At 34.2% G+C, this 19,351-nt stretch overlaps 1 protein-coding gene across 1 annotated transcript in view; it reads right to left on the bottom strand.

Annotated features, from left to right (window-relative positions):
- The window catches only part of TBC1D23 (TBC1 domain family member 23), a 28,209-nt gene extending 9,120 nt beyond the window's left edge, over positions 1-19,089 (bottom strand). The window contains exons 1-12 of the mRNA XM_089243608.1: positions 19,000-19,089; positions 14,846-14,954; positions 13,840-13,942; positions 12,888-13,092; positions 11,193-11,316; positions 10,963-11,087; positions 10,784-10,830; positions 8,111-8,214; positions 6,464-6,577; positions 5,511-5,609; positions 1,943-2,156; positions 1,029-1,165 (exon numbers count right to left, since the gene is read on the bottom strand). Of these exons, the coding sequence (XP_089099734.1) occupies positions 1,029-1,165; positions 1,943-2,156; positions 5,511-5,609; positions 6,464-6,577; positions 8,111-8,214; positions 10,784-10,830; positions 10,963-11,087; positions 11,193-11,316; positions 12,888-13,092; positions 13,840-13,942; positions 14,846-14,954; positions 19,000-19,034 (1,416 nt within the window). The 5' untranslated portion in view covers positions 19,035-19,089. The remainder of the gene's footprint in view (positions 1-1,028; positions 1,166-1,942; positions 2,157-5,510; positions 5,610-6,463; positions 6,578-8,110; positions 8,215-10,783; positions 10,831-10,962; positions 11,088-11,192; positions 11,317-12,887; positions 13,093-13,839; positions 13,943-14,845; positions 14,955-18,999) is intronic.
- Between the last annotated feature and the right edge of the window lie 262 nt (positions 19,090-19,351).

Below are 19,351 nucleotides of genomic sequence, written 5' to 3' on the forward strand. Positions count from 1 at the left end.
AGAAGACTGGATGTTGTGAAGATATTTGCTATTTGAGATGTTAATATTTTAAGGAAGGAAAAAACTCATCTCTGCCTCTACCGGGAGTCGAACCCGGATCCCTCGATTGCCGGACGAGTGCTCTGACCACGCTCTAGCGAAGGAAAATCTCTATCTCCTCTGTAGCTTAGTGGTCAGAGCACTCGTCCGGCAATCGAGGGACCCGGGTTCGACTCCCGGTGGAGGCAGAGATGAGTTTTTTCCTTCCTTAAAAAATTAACATCTCAAATAACAAATATCTTCACAACATCCAGTCTTCTGTAAATCTTGTATTAACAAGTGGAGAGCGACATTCATGTCATATATATAGCCCTCTGGTGGCTCGTCGTCCATGAGCTATTAGCTGATCGGTTTCACCGTCCATTGCACGGTTCCGTTCGGCATATATACGCTCTAGCGAAGGAAAATCTCTATCTCCTCTGTAGCTTAGTGGTCAGAGCACTCGTCCGGCAATCGAGGGACCCGGGTTCGACTCCCGGTAGAGGCAGAGATGAGTTTTTTCCTTCCTTAAAAAATTAACATCTCAAATAACAAATATCTTCACAACATCCAGTCTTCTGTAAATCTTGTATTAACAAGTGGAGAGCGACATTCATGTCATAAAAAAGGAATACTTCAAAGCATAGCTTGAACAAACAACCAAAATCATTATTGAGACTATTTTGGAAGTGGAGGGTTGGTTCACTGACCTCTCAAGTACCAAGAAGCTGAGGTTGTGTCAATAATACTTTTCATATAAATTTAGAATGGTAGTAATTACATAGCTCACAAATGTATACCTAGATTATACATATACCTAGGTGAGTGAAAATTACAAGGGTATAAAAAACGGCATTCCTCCCATTGTTTTACTTGTTTCAGAAAGGAATTAAAAACTCAGACCAGCATTGCTAGAGGTTAGTCATTCACTTCTTTTTATATATAAACAGTGATAACTTTAATAATTTAAACTATAAATGTAATATTATTTTTAAAAAATGAGTGCCTACTCTGTCAATTATAGAAGGCCCTTTATCTTCAGTGCCATTTGGTAGCGATGGAGTTTCCTCTTGACACAGCAAGCAAGTTTTTGGACAATGATCAGTTAAGTGGAAATCTAATCGGTCTTTTATGAGGTCATGCAGAGCTACAAGAAAAATGCATTAATATATAACAGTACGAGTTATCATGAAACATCAGTTTGAATAACTAAAATATAAAACTGGCTTAATATTTTACAGGCTGAATTCAGAGATTGGTTTTCATAATTTTCCCCATTTATTTCCTCTTCTGATCCTTTAATTTAGAGATATCAACCAAAAAAGTGCATGAAAAAAAAAATTCCTGCATGTTTTCTGAACATTCTATGTCCATACAAACAATATTGTAATTAAAAACAAAAAAATTATATTCTTCCTAAAAAATAGGTGATTAAAAAAAATTGTATGTCATAAGCGCTGAAATGAATGAAATCTTTGTTTTGTAAATTAAGTTTGGAATATCACTCCTTCAGGGGAAAAGTGAGAATCAAGTGCTTTCATAAAAATAAAGATTTTTTTTTTTCTAATAAATAAATCCAGGAACATTGGCTGTTTTAAAAGGTTAACTATTATAATTGAGCTTTTTAGAGTTCAAACAAAACCTGAAATCATAAAAATTAATGATCTCAAAAAGTGTAACATGTAAGATTTTTAAAGAAGAGTATATTAAAAAATTGTGAAAAAAATCAATACCTCTCATTTATTTCCCATCAAAATAATTATCAGCATACAAAGAGAATTTTAAATTTCATGGGGAAAAATAATAAACACAATAAAAATAAATTTATTGAGTTTGATGTAAAAAAATACATAAAACAAAATTTTCAAAAGCTATAAAAAATAAAAAATATCACTATAAAAAATGAAAAATAAACACTACCAACCTGCATAACCACCAAGAGCAAGACTGACATATTTCTGATGCTTCTGTAAAAGACTGGCAATGACCATATGAACATATTGATCCTCTTCCTCTCTTCCACTGCCCATGAAGCATATCTGGTCACCAGCTGCTACTGAGTTTGCTGCTATGGACTGATCCTTAGCAGCTTGCAATGCTTCTACAGCAGTTCCAAATGCATCAGGTTCTTGAAGCATCTGGGTGAATGAATAAAAAAAAGTTATGCAACACATTTTATCAATGCTTGAAAGAAATACAAAATGTCTACTTAAAGATTTGGTAATAAAAAATTGTAAATTGTTCATTTGATTCATTCTGTGACAAAAGGGTCATTTCATTTACTTTAATGGGGCAGTTAAGTAGAAAAAGCTTATTTCTCAATGGATAGAGAAAAGACATTAATAAAGAAAGTATTATATATATAAAGCCTTTATAAACAAATACAGGAATTAGATATGAAACATTTCTTTGCAACAAGTATTAATATTTATTAGATATGTGTTCGAATGTACTTTTGTTTGCGTATATTTTTGAATAATATTCAGAATGAAGTTGCTTATTGTGAAGCTCAACATATATAATTACCATACATCATTTCTATTTCTATTATTGTACTTTTTACTTGTACTCTGTTCAATATTGTTTTTACATACTCTTACATACATTCATCGAATTGGTTTCTTGACCTACGCTTCTAATGAAGTCAAATATTATACGATTTATATTTTTATTGTTGTTAAGTTGATTTTTAGTGTGAAAATTTTTTATATCTAAGGAGCAATGTAGGGAAAGCTCTTTTTATATAAAGTTTTATTAGGTTTTGACATTTGATAAACTCAGTTATATCTATCTATACTTCTATTTTTATTTTTCGTTAAGTATTTTTTATTTAATTGAGAAAAGTTTATAACTCTGTACAGAAAGTTTTGTCTCAAGGATTTTTGTGTTGTCTCTGCATTAGTTATAGAAAAATAAACAAATGGCTGAATCTCCTACAGTCCAATGATGAAATCTAAGTTTTAATGTTTCAACTTCTTTCAGTACAGTTTCTTTGAGTGATGTTTCATTGATATTTTAAATGGCTCTACTGGTGATTCAGATAATTGCTTGATACCTAAACTTTAATATATGCATTCAATATTTAATACACTGAAGAGCCAAAAAAACTTGTACACCTGCCTAATATCGTGTAGGGCCCTCGCGAGCATGCAGAAGTGACGCAACACGACGGGGCATGGACTCGACTACTGTCTGAAGTAGTGCTGGAGGTAATTGACACCATGAATCCTGCAGGGCTGTCCATAAATCCGTAGGAGTAAGAAGGGGTGGAGATCTCTTCTGAACAGCACGTTGCAAGGCATCCCAGATATGTTCAATAATGTTCATGTCTGGGGATTTAGGTGGCCAGCGGAAGTGTCTAAAGTCAGAAGAGTGTTCCTGGAGCCACTTTGTAGCAATTCTGGACGTGTGGGGTGTCGCATTGTCCTGTTGAAATTGTCCAAGTCCGTCGGAATGCACAATGGACATGAATGGGTACAGGTGATCAGACAGGATGCTTACGTACCTGTCACCTGTCAGAGTCGTATCTAGACGTATCAGGGGTCCCATATCACGCCAACTGCACACGCCCCATACCATCACAGAGCCTCCACCAGCTTGAACAGTCCCCTGTTGACATGTAGGGTCCATGGATTCATGAGGTTGTCTCCATACCCCATAGCTGCCAACTTTTGAAAATGAAAATTCGGGAGATTTTCGCGCAAACCCGTATTTTATGCTAAAACCACTCCCTAATAAATACAATAGGGATTTTTCCAAATAAAATAGGGATTTTCCAAACATAAAAGTTAAAGCGTAGGGAATAAAATCCCTACTCAAAAACTGAAGTCAAATTAAAATAGGGATTTTACACACGTGGAAGTTAAACCCTTGGGAATAAAATTCCTACGCAAAAAACAAGTGAAATCGGAGGCCAAAACTTCAATGATGTAAAAATAAATATTGTGTTCAATCAGAAACGCTGTGAACAAACATTCTACGCGAATGACCCCAAAATCATCGGAAGATGAAGGAAAACACCGTCAATTTTTGAAGAACACCGACTTTTTGTGACACTTGCTTGATGTTTTTTTTTCACTTCACGACTGATGATGGCAATCTTTCCATGACCGATGTTTATGTCCGTAACACAACTTGTACAAAAAGGAAAAGTCGGCCCTCTTCTGGAACGTTTGATGAAAGGAAATTCATCGGAATAAGTATCTTTAAAATTGATTAAATATATTTTTGCTTATCAGTATTCATGCTTTGTTACATCGCACGTACGTAACTTCAACAAAAGAAATTTTGACCATATGAGCGTCACTATAATCTTCAATTATTATCCAGGACTATTGGCTGCTAAGCCATTCCCCTGCACGATAAGACAAACAACTTTCTTGTTACCATCAGAGGGTTTGTAAAACTTCCTTAAAAAGGGTATTTCCCCATTTACGACGTGTGACATCATTTCGAAAGGGAAAAAAAAGAGGCTTCATGCAGAGACGGCCCTGCTTCATGCCCCACAAGAAATTCCTTAGGGATTATTTTCATAAGTGGGGATTTTTTTTAATGAAGTAGGAAATTTTTAGGGACAATTAGGGATTTTTGTGATTTTTGTAAAAATTCGGGAGATTTAAGAACTTTTCGGGAGGTCGAGCGATGAAGCTAAAATTCGGGAGATTCCCGAAAAATTCGGGAGACTTGGCAGCTATGATACCCGTACACGTCCATCAGCTCGAAGCAATTGGAACCGAGACTCGTCAGACCAGGCAACGTGTTTCCAGTCCTCAACAGTCCAATGTCGGTGTTGTCGGGCCCAGGCGAGGCGTAAAGGTTTGTGTCGTGCAGTCATCAAGGATACACGAGTGAGCCTTCAGCTCCGAAAGCCCATATCGATGATGCTTCGTTGAATGGTTCGCACGCTGACACTTGTTGATGGCCCAGCATTGAAATCTGCAGCAATTTGCGGAAGGGTTGCACGTCTGTCACGTTTAATGATTCTCGTCAGTTCCGTTCTTGCATGATCTTTTTCCGGCCAAAGCGATGTCGTAGATTAAATTTTTTACCGGATTCCCGATATTCACGGTACACTCGTGAAATGGTCGTACGTGAAAATCCAAATTTCATCGCTACCTCGGAGATGCTATGTCCCATCTCTCGTGCGCCGACTATAACACCACGTTCAAATTCACTTAAATCTTGATAACCTGCCATTGCAGCAGCAGTAACCGATCTAACAACTATGCCAGACACTTGTTGTGTTATATAGGCGTTGCCGACCGCAGCGCCGTACTCTGATTGGTTCCATATCTCTTTATTTGCATACGCATGCCTGTACCAGTTTTTTTGGCTCTTCAGTTTATATGCATATTTGAAGTCTTCATCAACAAATTTGTTCCGATTTTTAACAAGCTAACAAACTGAAAATTAATATTAGAAATTGAAACTGATTGTTAGAACATTACAATTTTTCTTTGGGTTTTTTATAGCTAATTCTATATTATACTTACTAAGCTTGCTTCCAGGTGAAAAGCTGTTGAAAGATGGCCACTGTTATATTGCTCAGCTGGTCGACAATCAACCACAAAAAATTTCACTCTGTAATCAGGCTGCAATAAAAGTATAGCAAAAACTCCTTAAGTCATAAAAGAATAGTTTTCATAACTAAACAGCAAAACACTGGTGTTCATAACCAAACAAAAAATGCCTGTCCTTCATTTAAAAAAACCAGAGAAATGATAAATTATGACTTTTGAATAAGAAAAAAATCTGAGATGCACATATGCATATATTTCCATATACTATTGTCTGCTCTATGTATAAACATTGTGCCCCAGAACTCTGCCACCAAAATGAGAGGAGTGATGGTATACATCAAGGCAAACCAGCAAATGCTAACATGCAATTTAAGCTACTGGTGCCGAAAAACTGGTCAATGACTTATAAATCAAATTTAAAATTTTATTGATTTAGCTTGAAAACCATATTCAAGGTGGCAAAACAATGCTATTACATCCAAAGATAATAATGAAAATACAAAACAGAAATATTAGAATATAACAAAACATGTGTTAGGGTAAAAACATAAAAATATTTATAAAGTATAATTTACAAAAAATATATATATATTTATGGCAATATACAAACAATATATGTAGATATATTATAACACATCTACATATACAAAAACTACATATACACAGCCTGTCTATATCTGCAGCACATATATATACATTTCACTACAATTCAATGCTGCAATCTTGAACATCCAGTTTCAGATTTGTGGAATGACTACTTATAAACCCACACATTTTAAGGATATTTCTGGTTGCAATAAGTAGCAAAAAGATTTTTAGTACTTTAATAAGCTATACCTGATACATTTTACTTTCAAATTTTATAAGAAAATGCAACTTATGTTCTAATAAACTATTTCTTTAAAATTTTACATTTGTAAACTTACCCTAGATTTACCACGCACAAGCAAGTCTTTCACAGAAACTGGCAAGCAAAGAGCTTGTGAAAGGGCATTTGATTCTGATAGGGATGCATCACCAAATATTAGAGAATAATATTCCTATCAGAGATAGAATAAATAAAACAAATCACTGTTTATCACATAAAGATATTTAAAAACTCAGCACTGCATAAACCAATAACTCACTAACAGAAAGAAATAAACAATATTATTGAAAAATTACTAGAGCAAAATTAATGAGACATTAAGAGGCTTATTACTTTGCATAATCATGCTTATAAGTAAGGTTTTTCAAAAGCATATACAGTCGAACTTGGTTAATTTGAAGTCCAAAATCACTGGAAAAAAGTTTGAATAGTCAGAAATTCAAATTATCCAATTAATCTATCCTGGATCTGTAAAATGACTACAAATTGTAACTTAATCATCCACATAGGATAATAATTATCAATTATTAAATTTTATCATTAATTATGAAACTGTTTCCCAAATTTTAATAACTTATAATTATAATAACTGATCTTAGCTGCTGCATTATTCCACTGTTTTAGAATTAGAATCCGTGGAAAATATCGTGACCATGTTCAAAGCCTGATTTACAGAAACAGTTTATGATCATCCTTTATGAAACTGTTTCTCAAATTTTGCTTATTATTCTTATGCTATCAAGGAAATATACTTTTACTTTAATGCATATATATATATATATATATTACAATCTGATCATTATATTACTTTCCACACTCTTAATGACGACAAAAAGATTCAGATTTTGAATGTTTCACCTTGATCTATAGGTTGAAAAGCATAATCAGTTTTAAGGGGTACACAGTCTCGATCCACCCCAGCTGAACAATGTTAAAATGGACATTAAATTATCAAAAAAATAAAATAAAAAAGTTGTGAAAAACAGAATTTCTAAACTTTTATTAGTGTTTGAAAATTTTTAGTTTAACAAGTTGATGGAGAAAAGCAAAGTCCGGCTTCTGGTAGAATTTTTCCAAATTACATTTGATCATACAAAAATCATGATTTTTTCTCCGAATTTCAAATTATCCAAAAAATTCGACAAAAGCATGACAGGGAAAAGCAATGTTCGATAAGGTTCACAGAATTCATTCAAAAGACTGATACCACTTTATATAAGGTACTGAATAATTAAGCGAATGAAAATAAAACAATCATTTATCACTGTATTAAACACGTTTTAAATGAGAATTTGATATAACTATAATAAAAGTCAAGCATTTCTTATCGTTTTAATAATTATGGTCAACCCAATACAAAATACATATACTGTATTTTGCATGTTTTTCAGCATTTTCAGAGATTATACAAAGGCCACAACAGACAAACTGACCAATGAAGTGGCTGAAAAAAAGATGCCCATAAAAAATACGGATGCTGAATACATATCTAAACTATATCAAAAATACAGCAACCCAATAAGAGCAATAAAAAACCAATAATTATGATAAAATATAAATATACTGCCCATAAAAAAATTATGGTTGTCCATTGAAGAAAGATGCTTTCGCTTTGGTATTATATCATACCAAGAAATACAGTAAATACACATATTTTTCGTATTTGACATTGAAAATAATAAGATAGATAAAAATTTCACAGTACTTTTGCAAATGAACGTGGAGTGAATGATACAAAAAACTCTGCAAGTGAACACAAGTCTTTAACATCATCAGCTTCAAGATCACAGAAAATGGATGATATGGCATCTGTTGATTATATGACAACACATGGAAATATTAAAATGACCATTTGAAGTGAAACTGTGATCATCATTAGTTTGTTTGTTACAGTCCTGAAATTCTAAAAACTGTCATTCAGAAGAAATCTCTAGGATTTATAAGGGTTATTGTCCCCCTCATGCAAGAAATATGAATGTGCAGTGTCCTTGGGAAAAAAAAGGGAATGACGTTTGAATGTTTACTCTACCTATGCTACTCTATGGAAGTTATTTTCACTAAAATGTTTTGTAACATGCATTTCAATAGGGATACACATTTGTGTTGCAGGCAAAACTTAGATCAATAAAATAATGTGTTCAAACCAGCTGATAAAAAAAAGTGAAAATTTGCACATTTATTATCCTAGCATGAGGGGCTGATATAGCAATCAAATGTGTTACTAGACAAGGAACACAACAATTTTTTTTTTACATGGAGAAAATATCATTTGAACTTCTCTATCACTACATACAGTAAGTGCTGCAAATAGCACCATGCAAAACTGTGAATAAATACTTTTGTAGAAGTTTAAAAAGAGCAGTACTTTAAAAACAATGTTTCCGTGTGTAAAAGATTGAAGAAAGACCTGAAATTTGGAAGAGTAAATAAGACTTTGCCTAATATAATCGCAAAACAAGTACACCAGAAAAATACAAAATTCTCTATCTTTCGAAGGGAATTTCATATTTTTTTGGTGTATTTGGCATTTTGTAGGTCTTCACGATTCATGTGATTTCATCCACTTTCTCATCTACTGAAGGATTAAAATAACAATTTCTGGCTTTAAAGAACAATTTCACTACAAAATTGGATGTAGTGGAACTGTTTTGAAAATTAAAAAAAAAAATTATCAAGGAAAGCCACATTACAAGATTGCAATTCTATGAAAAAATTCTCAAGTTTTGCCCTCTACTGTCACCAGTTTGGTGCAGTCATTCAACCCTGGTATTTATCAGCTTTAACCATTAAACTGTGCAATGTGCAAATAGTTAGAGATATGCATTTTCATTACATTCAAGAGAAAAATTTGTTAGTTTTTACTTGTATTATAATTAATAAGTGTTCTAGCAGCCTACTAAATTCAGCCTTCTTTTCTTGATATGAGTAGTTCAAGGGTTAAAGAATCTTTTTTTCCCCAAGCCCTTTGAAAGTATCGATTGACATTCATAATTTTTCAAAAATTGGTTCAGCCCTTTTGTTTAGATAAGGGAGGCTACACTGTATTACAGTGAAAATTTCCACTAAAAAAATAACACATCACTCAATAAGTCTCCGGTCTAAGAAAAACAATTTTTTTTAGACAACATACATTCAAGGGTGATACATTCATTCCAACGCTCCTCCAACTTTTAGATGCCTTTTTTGTAGAACAATTTGTCTTTCCTCTCAAAATAGACCTCATTTTCGACAATCACTTCATTTGAGCCAAATTTCTTTCCGTGGAGCATCTTTCTGATGTCTGCAAAAAGCCAGTAGTTGCTGGGGGCCAGATCTGGAGAGTACAGTGGGTGAGGAAGCAATTCGAAGCGTAATTCATTCAATTTAACCATTGTTTTCATCAACTTGTGACATGGGACATTGTTTTGGGGGAACAGCACTTTTTTCTTTTGCATGTGAGGCCGTTTTTTCTTGATTTCTACACTCAATCGATACAATAATGCCATGTAATATTCGCTATTGATAGTTTGACCTTTCTCAAGATAGTCGATGAACAAAATACCATGCGTGTCCCAAAATACGGATGCCGAAACCTTGCCAACTGACTTTTGAATATTTGGTTGCTTTGGACGACTTTCACTGGCTGCTGTCCACTCAGCTGACTATCTTTTTGCTTCAGGTGTGTAGTAATGGATCCATGTTTCATCCATTATCACATACCGATGCCAGAAATCCTTTTTATCTGACTGCTCCAAACAACGCTCTGAATCGCTGACACATTGTTGTTTTTGGTCCAGTGTGAGCAAACGTGGCACCCACTTCGAAAGCAACTTGCGCACGCTCAAATTTTTGTGTCAAATTGTAAACACACTACCTTCTGATATCTTTAAGGTGTCAGCTATCTCACCTAACTCCACGCTATGGTCTTTTTGGGCAACCTGATTTTGGGCAACCAGAGCGTTCAGCATCATCTGTGTTTGTACGACCGTGTTTAAATTCAGCATATCAGTCAATAATAGTTGATTTCCCTGGTGCAGTCTCCATAACACTTATCAAGACATTGTTTGGTTTCAACAGTATTTTTCCCCATCAAAAAACAAGGTTTATAACACACAAAATTCTTTTTTATCCATTGTTTTGAAAATTACAAAACTGGGGTCACTAAAACCACTGTAACCTGTAAACTAATTGCCAGAATGAAATTTTAACATGTATCGTTTGAAGGTTGGTACTATCCAGAAATCATATGGGTCTGTCAACAGTGTTGCCATATATGTATCGGACCAGAGACTTATTGAGTGATGTGTTTTGAATAAAACTATCATTTCTCAGTCTTAGAACAAACATTTTACTGTTCTAGTATTACAGCTTTAATGCAATAAAACAGATGAATTCTTACCAATAATAGCTTCACTACTGTCTCCTTTCATCTCCAATAAATGATCTCTGCAAATAAAAACTCAAAATTATAAAAAAATTGAGAACTTTTTAAACCATCAACAAAATAATTTTTAAAAAAATCACGCTGTTTATGTGGGACATGTTTCTTTATAACATTAAAAAAATAAGGCAACATACTTGGCATTGGCGAGAATAACCAAGGCAAGGAAGAATAGGAAGAAAGGATCAGCATATTGAAAATAGATGTCCCACATTAGCTGCACCACCCTTAGACTGCAGGTTGATGAAAAAAGACTTGCAAACTGCAGAGAAGGCAAAAAAAAGTATTCAGCAATTATATATTATGATGACTTGTATAAATAACCTACAAAACATTTCCACAAATGATTTTCTTTTTTTTAAATTACCCAATCTCTGGCATACAAATCTGGTGGTATTTTTTTTGTGTCCAACAATGAACAGAGTTCAGGTTCATGATACAGAAGAAGCAACCGAAATAAATGGAAAGGGCTTCCATTCTTCTCACAATTTCTGTAAAGAAAATCAATGTATATATAATTAATATCAAGATATGAAAGATTTCTCAAGAGAAGGAGAAATAAATAAATGTTTTCCTAGGCAAGCAGAATTGTGATAGATAAGCATCATCATTAGCATGAATCAATCTTACAATTGCAGGTACAATAAAGGGAATATAATTTCATTAATTATACAAACTTTGATGTATATGTTACTGCTAAAGTGCAGAAATCAGTTACTCTACAGATAATCTAGGTAATGTGCACATTAACGGTTAGGAGCAAATCAGTTAATCTGCAGATTAGCTAGATAATATGCACATTAATGGCTTTCAAGCTTTAGCGGTAACATATATATATATATATATATATATAATGAGAAAATGCATCAATATTATATAAGTCCTAAAAAAAATTTTTTTTTCTGATTAGAATCAAATGAACTATGGATCAGGTGATTGGAAACATTGACATTTACAAAACATTAAAATTTACAGGATTAAGAAATTTAATTTTTCATACACAAATAATTCAAATCACAAAAAACAAAAAAATAACTGTTAATTCTTGATTTTTATTGAAAATTTTGATTTTGCATCCAAATCATATCAATTAAGAAAAATTATTAAATTTAAAAAAATGAAAAAATACAGCATTTATTTTAAAATGGTGCCACAAACAAACATACATTACACCTTGTACACATAGAGTTCATAATAGACCAAGTTTTTTCCCAGATGAAGCATGGTTTCATCTTAATATATTTAAAGCCAAATTGCAGAACACACATACACATATATATAGATAGATAAAGATGTACTCTCCCTTCTTAATAAAAGATATACTGAAAAACTGGTTATTTATATAGAAATACTTACCAATTTTGTAAAAATTTCATCTCTGCTGTTATCGGGACTTCAACCCAGGTCCCTTAAATGCCGTGATCAAGTGCTCTACTAAGCTAAGCTATAATGACAGATAGAATATTTCTCCTTTGGAATGCTGCAAAGAAGAAATATATATATACTGGGTTCGAGTCTGGATAGAGCGGCAGAGATGAAATTTTTCTAAAATCATTATGTCTACATAAATATATATGCAATCAGTTTTTCAGTACATCTTGTACATGTATATATAAATGTTTGTATATGTGTGTAGAAATTTCAATCTACATTAGTGTAGAAATGTGCATATATGTACATTTCTACACATATGCACATTAATACTTAAAGTTCATGAAGTTGTTTAGATGGGAACAATTGCAAATTGAATGCACTATATATAAACTAACAAAAAGAAGGTTGTTTCTAGAATTACAAATTATGTGATTCCTTTTTTAATTACACCAGATTTCATAATAGTGTTAGGTAAATTATTTTCCTTTTCCTGAATTTGCTAACAACAGTTTTTCTAAAAGAGGAAAAGATATGCAGTTTTCGATTAAAGGAAACATAACAGCCAAAGATTTATTCAACAGGGAAGATCTTCCCCTTGATAATTTCAAACTTCACAATTGCAGATGAAATCTATTCAGGTACAGATTTTAACTTACAGCTCAAACATATGAGTATAATGTATACTCACTTGGGAATATAATGTTTTTGTATGGCACAAAAATAACTGTACAGCTCTGCTTTTGGAAGATGTAAGGCTACAAGAGGTGCAAGAATATCTAACCACTTCGTACCACTAGAATAATTTCTTTCAGTCTTTTTACAGAATTTAGTTATCACAGACTCCAAATCACACACAACTGAAAGCTTGTCTTCCTCCTCATTGCCAAGCCTGTCTATGAAATAAATATAAAATTGTCAGAAACTGGGGGAAAAAACAAAGAATAGTGATAAAAACTGATCCGTTTTGTTAAAGTACATCTACATATGTGCGCTATGCTTAGTCCTTGAGTGTTTCCCTGAGCTTTCCCATCTCTGCGTACAGCTGTCAGGGCTGCAACTAGATGCTTGGTCAACCGGGGCAAGCACAAATTTTGATGCCCCCCCCCCCCCCCGTAATGCCGAAGCCGAAGGAGAAGTTTCAGAATGAAATTTGCACTCCCTCGGGTCCAGCGCTAGGGACACAAGACCCACCTGCTCTCCCCCTAGTTGCGGCTCTGACAGCTGTCATAAAGTATTTTATTCGGAATGAATGAAATACCAACATGGTAGAACCTGTAAACTATGGATTCATCAAAGCATAGCATTCATATTTAAATCGGCTTTGAATTCAGTTAAGGAAAACAGACAATTTAAATTTTCATCTCATTAGATGGATTTGAAATTTTAATATTATAAAAATTTGACATTAGTGATTGACAAGGTGAAATTTCATTCAAACAATGATTGAAGCATCTCCAAAGTCAAAATTGTCTGTTTATAAAATGGTAAGCATTATCAAAATTACTTATATTTACACATTTTTATTTTATTGTCAGTAATTCCCATTTATCTATCCATGACCTAGCCTGTTTGAGAGTGATTTTTCAATAAGTAAAACCAAACCGATAAATCTGTTAATAAAAAGAAAATAAAAATCTTACCAACAAACTTTTGACAATCTTCTCTAATTAAGGATTGCTCTGGAAGATCAAAGATTTCATCCCAAGCTGACTCACTTTCCTTTTCATCTACAGATAAGCAAACCTTTGTAGGCCATAAAGAAGAAACAAAAACATGTGAGCAGACATAATTTGTGTTGCATTACAGCAGTGATGTACAAACCTTTTAGTGAGCAGGCCAGATATACAATTTTTCTGTCGCTCGTGGGCCAAAAACGTGTATGTACAGAGTGACCTGTGTATTTTATGAGACATTTTTCATAATTTTGGACATTCCAGCATTTTTTTTATTTTCCATTTCTCATAAAATTTCCCATTTTTCTCTTTCTTACTTTCAACAAGGTTTACTTCAACTTTTGAAATCAAAAATTATGATTTTTTTTTCATGACAGTCATAATGAGAACTCAGATTTTTGTGACCCAATGACGAAATGTCCTTGCTGATCATTTAAAAAATTTGAAATTTAGGCATTTTTTAACCTATCAGCAATGGCATTTCATTTTTAGGTCATAAAATTCCGAGCCCTAGTCATAATTATCATGTCATATAAACATACCCATCTCACATATTTGTCAATGTCATACGTTTTGTTTGGTGAATTATAAATTTTCACCCATTGCATCTCATGAAAGCTCCCTACCTACCACCATTGGCAATTTTTCAGCAATTTTAGCAATAGTTGGCAACTTCACTTGCCTTTGACAGTTTTCATGGCTGTAATAAACTTTACTTGCCCTTGAAATTTTTTTTGTCAATAATTTGTAATATCATGTATGGATCCCGATTTTGTTTCCTGTATTTTTATAAAAGAAATAGGGTCAACCTAGATATTGATTGCGTTGTGTGTATTGATACTTTTCTACCAGAATACAATTAGCAGAGAGCATCTGGCCCGCGGCCCATAGTTTGCCCATCACTACATTACAGCATGGCTTTCAGAAGGGAAAAATATATATCCACACAAACAAAAATAAAATAAATGTTTACTTTCCAAATTTCTCCTCTCATGGCATCGGGAAAAGGACCATAATTGCATATTTTTCTAATGGCTTGAAGATCACAACCGCAAACCAGACTCTTTTTAAGGTCATCAATCCTAAAAATATATAAATACACAAACCAATTGACTTTTTTCATCAACTTAAAATGATAACAACAGTAGCTTGAAACAAAGTCTAATATTTCATTGCATATAAAGAAAAACACTGAATACTTCAAACTAATGAAAACTTTTTTATCACCCCAGCATTATTGATCATCAGCTCCAATAATAATAACTCCAACATTCTTCAGAAATATATATTTTTTTGTTATAGAAATATATTTTTTTGTTATAGAAATATTTTTTTTTTTCGTGCATGTCAAGGAGCCATGTAAAAAAAAACAAACGCGAAAAAGTGAGTCAACATTACCTATGCGCAAGCTTGTACTCAAGTGAGTTTGATGGGTTTGTTCATAATCTGGATGAAATGACGCCAAGAGATAAGCAACCTGCACCAGATGAACTCATTGCTTGAACAAATCTGCCTACTTTTTGAACATCAAGCAGTGTTCACGTCAAGTCTCTAAAGTCATGAAGAAGGTGCAGAACCATCTATCTGTTGCCATCATTGACCACATATGATGATTAACTTTCATATTCTTTATCATGTTTGATGAGGAAGCCAATTTCGATTAATTAGTGAGCTTGAAGTTTGCTCTGTTTCAGTAGAGGCATCTACCATAGATGAAGTCTTGTGTTGGCAAACTGCAGGAATCTCTCGTTGACTTACATGATCACTAAAAGTGACAGATTTCTTCTGAGGGAAGTGTCTCATAGGAAAATAGGTGAGAGTAGAATAGTTGCTGGAGAAGACTGTCGGTCGACTTCACACTGTTGAAAATGTCTCTTGATAATGTATCCGTCGTCAAGTTCAACTAGGTAATGATGATGAACCAATCGTTGAACAATAGTTCCATACTTCCATAGGCTTGAATGAGTGTAATTCCTTGACTGTACTCTATCTCCTTCTTTGAAAAATTTGTCAGACTGGCTGTGTTGCTTTGGTATGTCTCTGGAGTTGTAGGTATGAGAAGATCTAACTCTGTTCTGAGATTTTCTCCCAACAATAATTCTGCTGGTGTCTTTCCAAATGAAAGAGGTTCTATCCTCATCGCCAACTTTATTGTGTTTGATGAGAAAGCCGATTTTAAGATTAATTAATGAGCTAAGAGGTAACTTTTAACTACTTTATTACAGACAATATTTACACGGACCCATTCCTGGCATAGTGTCATTCCCTCTCCATTGACACCTTTGCGTAACATAACAACTCATATTTTTGAGTCTAAGAGTTGATATAGTATGATTATAGACAAAACTAGCACAGGAAAGAGCCAGATTTCTCTGTCTACTAGTGCAAGCCTAGCAATCAAGAGTAGTAGTAGCAATCAGTGATTCTGAACATGTAATTTAATCCTTTTTTCCATTTTTACAATTAAAATATCTCATTGAATATCGCACTTTCTGCAGCATAATGGTGAGCATATTTACCAGATCGCAAGGGGACAGCAGTTTAATTTGACGAAGCTCTTGAAATCTATCTCCAAAAGAAATTGAAAAATCCAAAACAACAGGCCGTCCGGAAAATCAATTTTGGCGCCTAAAATGTCCCTCCAAAAATTCTGTATGAGCTTGCTAAATTGCAGTCTGAGGATGCGTGAAACACACACACACACAACATTCTCTCTAATGTTATAATCGTCTCATTCAACATTGGAAGGAGCCACAATAAAGGTGAGAAAAAAAATCATTATTTAGGACATTTTATAAAAACCATGCTTGGATCAAAAAAAAATTTGGCCGGCACCTTCATAAATATTTGCTGAATTTGTCAAGAACTGATCTCGATTTTTTTTATTAGCTTACACTTTGTACAATGAACACCCGGACTCTGCCACCGCTTACCCTGCTGCTGAGATCTCGTTCAGCCCATCTTCATGGCACAGTTTGTGTACCTAACAGCCTGAGTATGTATCTAGTGTTGTGTCTGATCTTTCAAGTGTTACCATCTATATTTCAAATTGTGAGTGAAGTGTGATGATTGAATATTTGTACAGTCATAGGCCTGTTACTCTCTGTGGCGAGAAACAGGCACAGCATTCTTGTCTTGAAGTTGGGAACTACAGAAAACCAACTTCAGCCGACCGCCAGTAGGGTTTGAACAGGGGGGGCTCGAAATTATACTTTGTGCAAGAGATTTCATATAGTTACCATGCCTTTAACCAGCTGTGTGTGAAAAGATCCTTGGTATGCATAAAAAAAAAACTAATGTACCCTTTATCGTACAATGCAGCATCTAATATTGTGGAATCACTAATTTGCACAGAGACCTTCATATACCATATATACTCGTGTATAGGCCAACCCTCCCACTTCAGCACCACCAAATTCACAATAAATTGAAAACCTGTATAAAAGCAGACAACCCTAAAAAAATCAGCGCATTTTGGACGAAAAAAAATTCCATAAATTTATTCATAGAAAGTTACAATAAAAAATGATTCAAACTGTCTAATCCATTTCTTCTTCAGATTCTCCAAGCTTTCATGCGAAAGCTAATACAGTATGGCATCTTCATTTTGATCTTCAACTGTGATGTCATCGCTGTCGTCACTTTCAAAGAGGATGTCGCCTTTGCAGCACATCAGTGATACAACACTTTTTAAAAGATCTGAGAATGATTTCGGTGGAAACAAAATTCCATGCCTCATGAACTCACTGGCACACTAGGCCAATGTCTGGTTTCTTTAACTCTAGAATACTATATCTCTACGTTTTTGAGATGTAGAGGTAGTTAATATGCAGTTTTTATCAGCTTTTTTTTCAGTTAGTATTCTAGGATTAAGGTGTTGCTTTTTTTGTTTCTTTATCTTTGAAACTCATTCATTCGGTTCATAAATTCCTTAAATAATCTTTAAAAGGTTTGTTGATCTCACATCTAAAGGCTTTATTTTTCAAACTGAGCACAACTTAGGTCTATCGCCATGGGCAATTTACTACCTAGTGAGTTGTGCCGGAAATGTAAGTGTATCTACTTAACAGTCTGAGTGCGTATGTAGTGTTGTGTCTGATTTTCAGTGCTGCCATCTATATTTCAGAAGTGAAGTGTAATGATTGAATATTTGTGCTGTTTGTAGGACTGTTGCTCTCTGTGGCGAGACTTTTTAATGGGGAGATCGGCTCGCATTTCCGCCTGAAAACTAACTACAGCCGACCAGCAATGTGGCGATGGTGAGGCTCGAAACTGGGTCCCCATGATGCGAGTCCGTCACTATGACCACTAGACCACCACAGCGGAACATATAAAAAAGGCTGTAAAAATTGACATTAGTTCATCAGGTATCAAAGCCAACAACATTTTTGGTTTTGTTGCTTTGGCTTTAACATCATTTGTTGTGCGGGTTCGAAACATAGCTACAAAAATCACTCGACTGATTAGTAACAGCATCTAAAGTAGTCAAATGATATCCGCGGATCTTTTTCATGATGAGATATCTAATACATACTAAGATGTTGAAATATAAGTACGTAAATTGTTACTTCCAGCTAAGTATCGGGGGGGGGGGGGGCCCAGAACATCACTTAGGCCAGGGACCGACAATGTGGAAACCACAACCTGGCCATAAATAAAACACCTCACAAGGAAAAGCTCACGGTAATCTCTCTCTCTCTAATTTTGCAGTTTAAAATACATTTTTATCGGTTCAAAAAAAATCACAAGAAACAAAATCATTTGGTGATAAAAAAAAACTGTAAAAAAGGAAAAAATAAGTACTTGGAAGCAAACACATATCGCTATTCACAACCGCCAATCAAGAAAGAAACAAATTAACAGCTTTGTAAACAATGAAATTTCATTATCTACGAGATGCATTTAAATACGTTGTGTAGATAATATAACTACAATAAAAGTCCATTATAACGAGTTTGGCTTATAACGACAATCTCGATATAACGAGATATGCAGGTGAGTGTCAGAGAGCAAATGTTACAAGAAACTTCCTCTTATAACGACAACCCCGTTATAACAATTTTTCCCGTGATCGTGAGCTGTCGTTATGACGGACTTCTACTGTATTTTCAAGCATATTTTTCTCACCAGCTTGTGTCGAACTCTTCACCCGAGTCCGCCATGTTGACGCTCTTGACGTGTATTTTATTTACACTTCGGCGTTTTTCTTCTCCCCCCCTCCCCCTAACTCTCGATGCCATCATGACATTAGGTTTCGGTATGGATGAAAGATATCACTGATACGCGCACGAATAACGACCAATCAAAGAGCTTCTTTTATTTGATGGTAGTCATAATTGAAGTAAAACGTTTCTTTCAATTCCTCATCACATCTATCATGAGATCACCGGAACATGGCGTCTTGTTCACAAAACGAGAAGACAAACCCATCAAAAAATTCTTATTATTTTCAAAATTCAATTTTATTTGTTTAAATGAA

Source organism: Pholcus phalangioides, unplaced genomic scaffold, assembly GCF_987345545.1.
Source record: "Pholcus phalangioides strain wild (caught in Gottingen) unplaced genomic scaffold, Ppha-v1.0 ptg000015l_1, whole genome shotgun sequence".
Taxonomy (NCBI): domain Eukaryota; kingdom Metazoa; phylum Arthropoda; class Arachnida; order Araneae; family Pholcidae; genus Pholcus; species Pholcus phalangioides.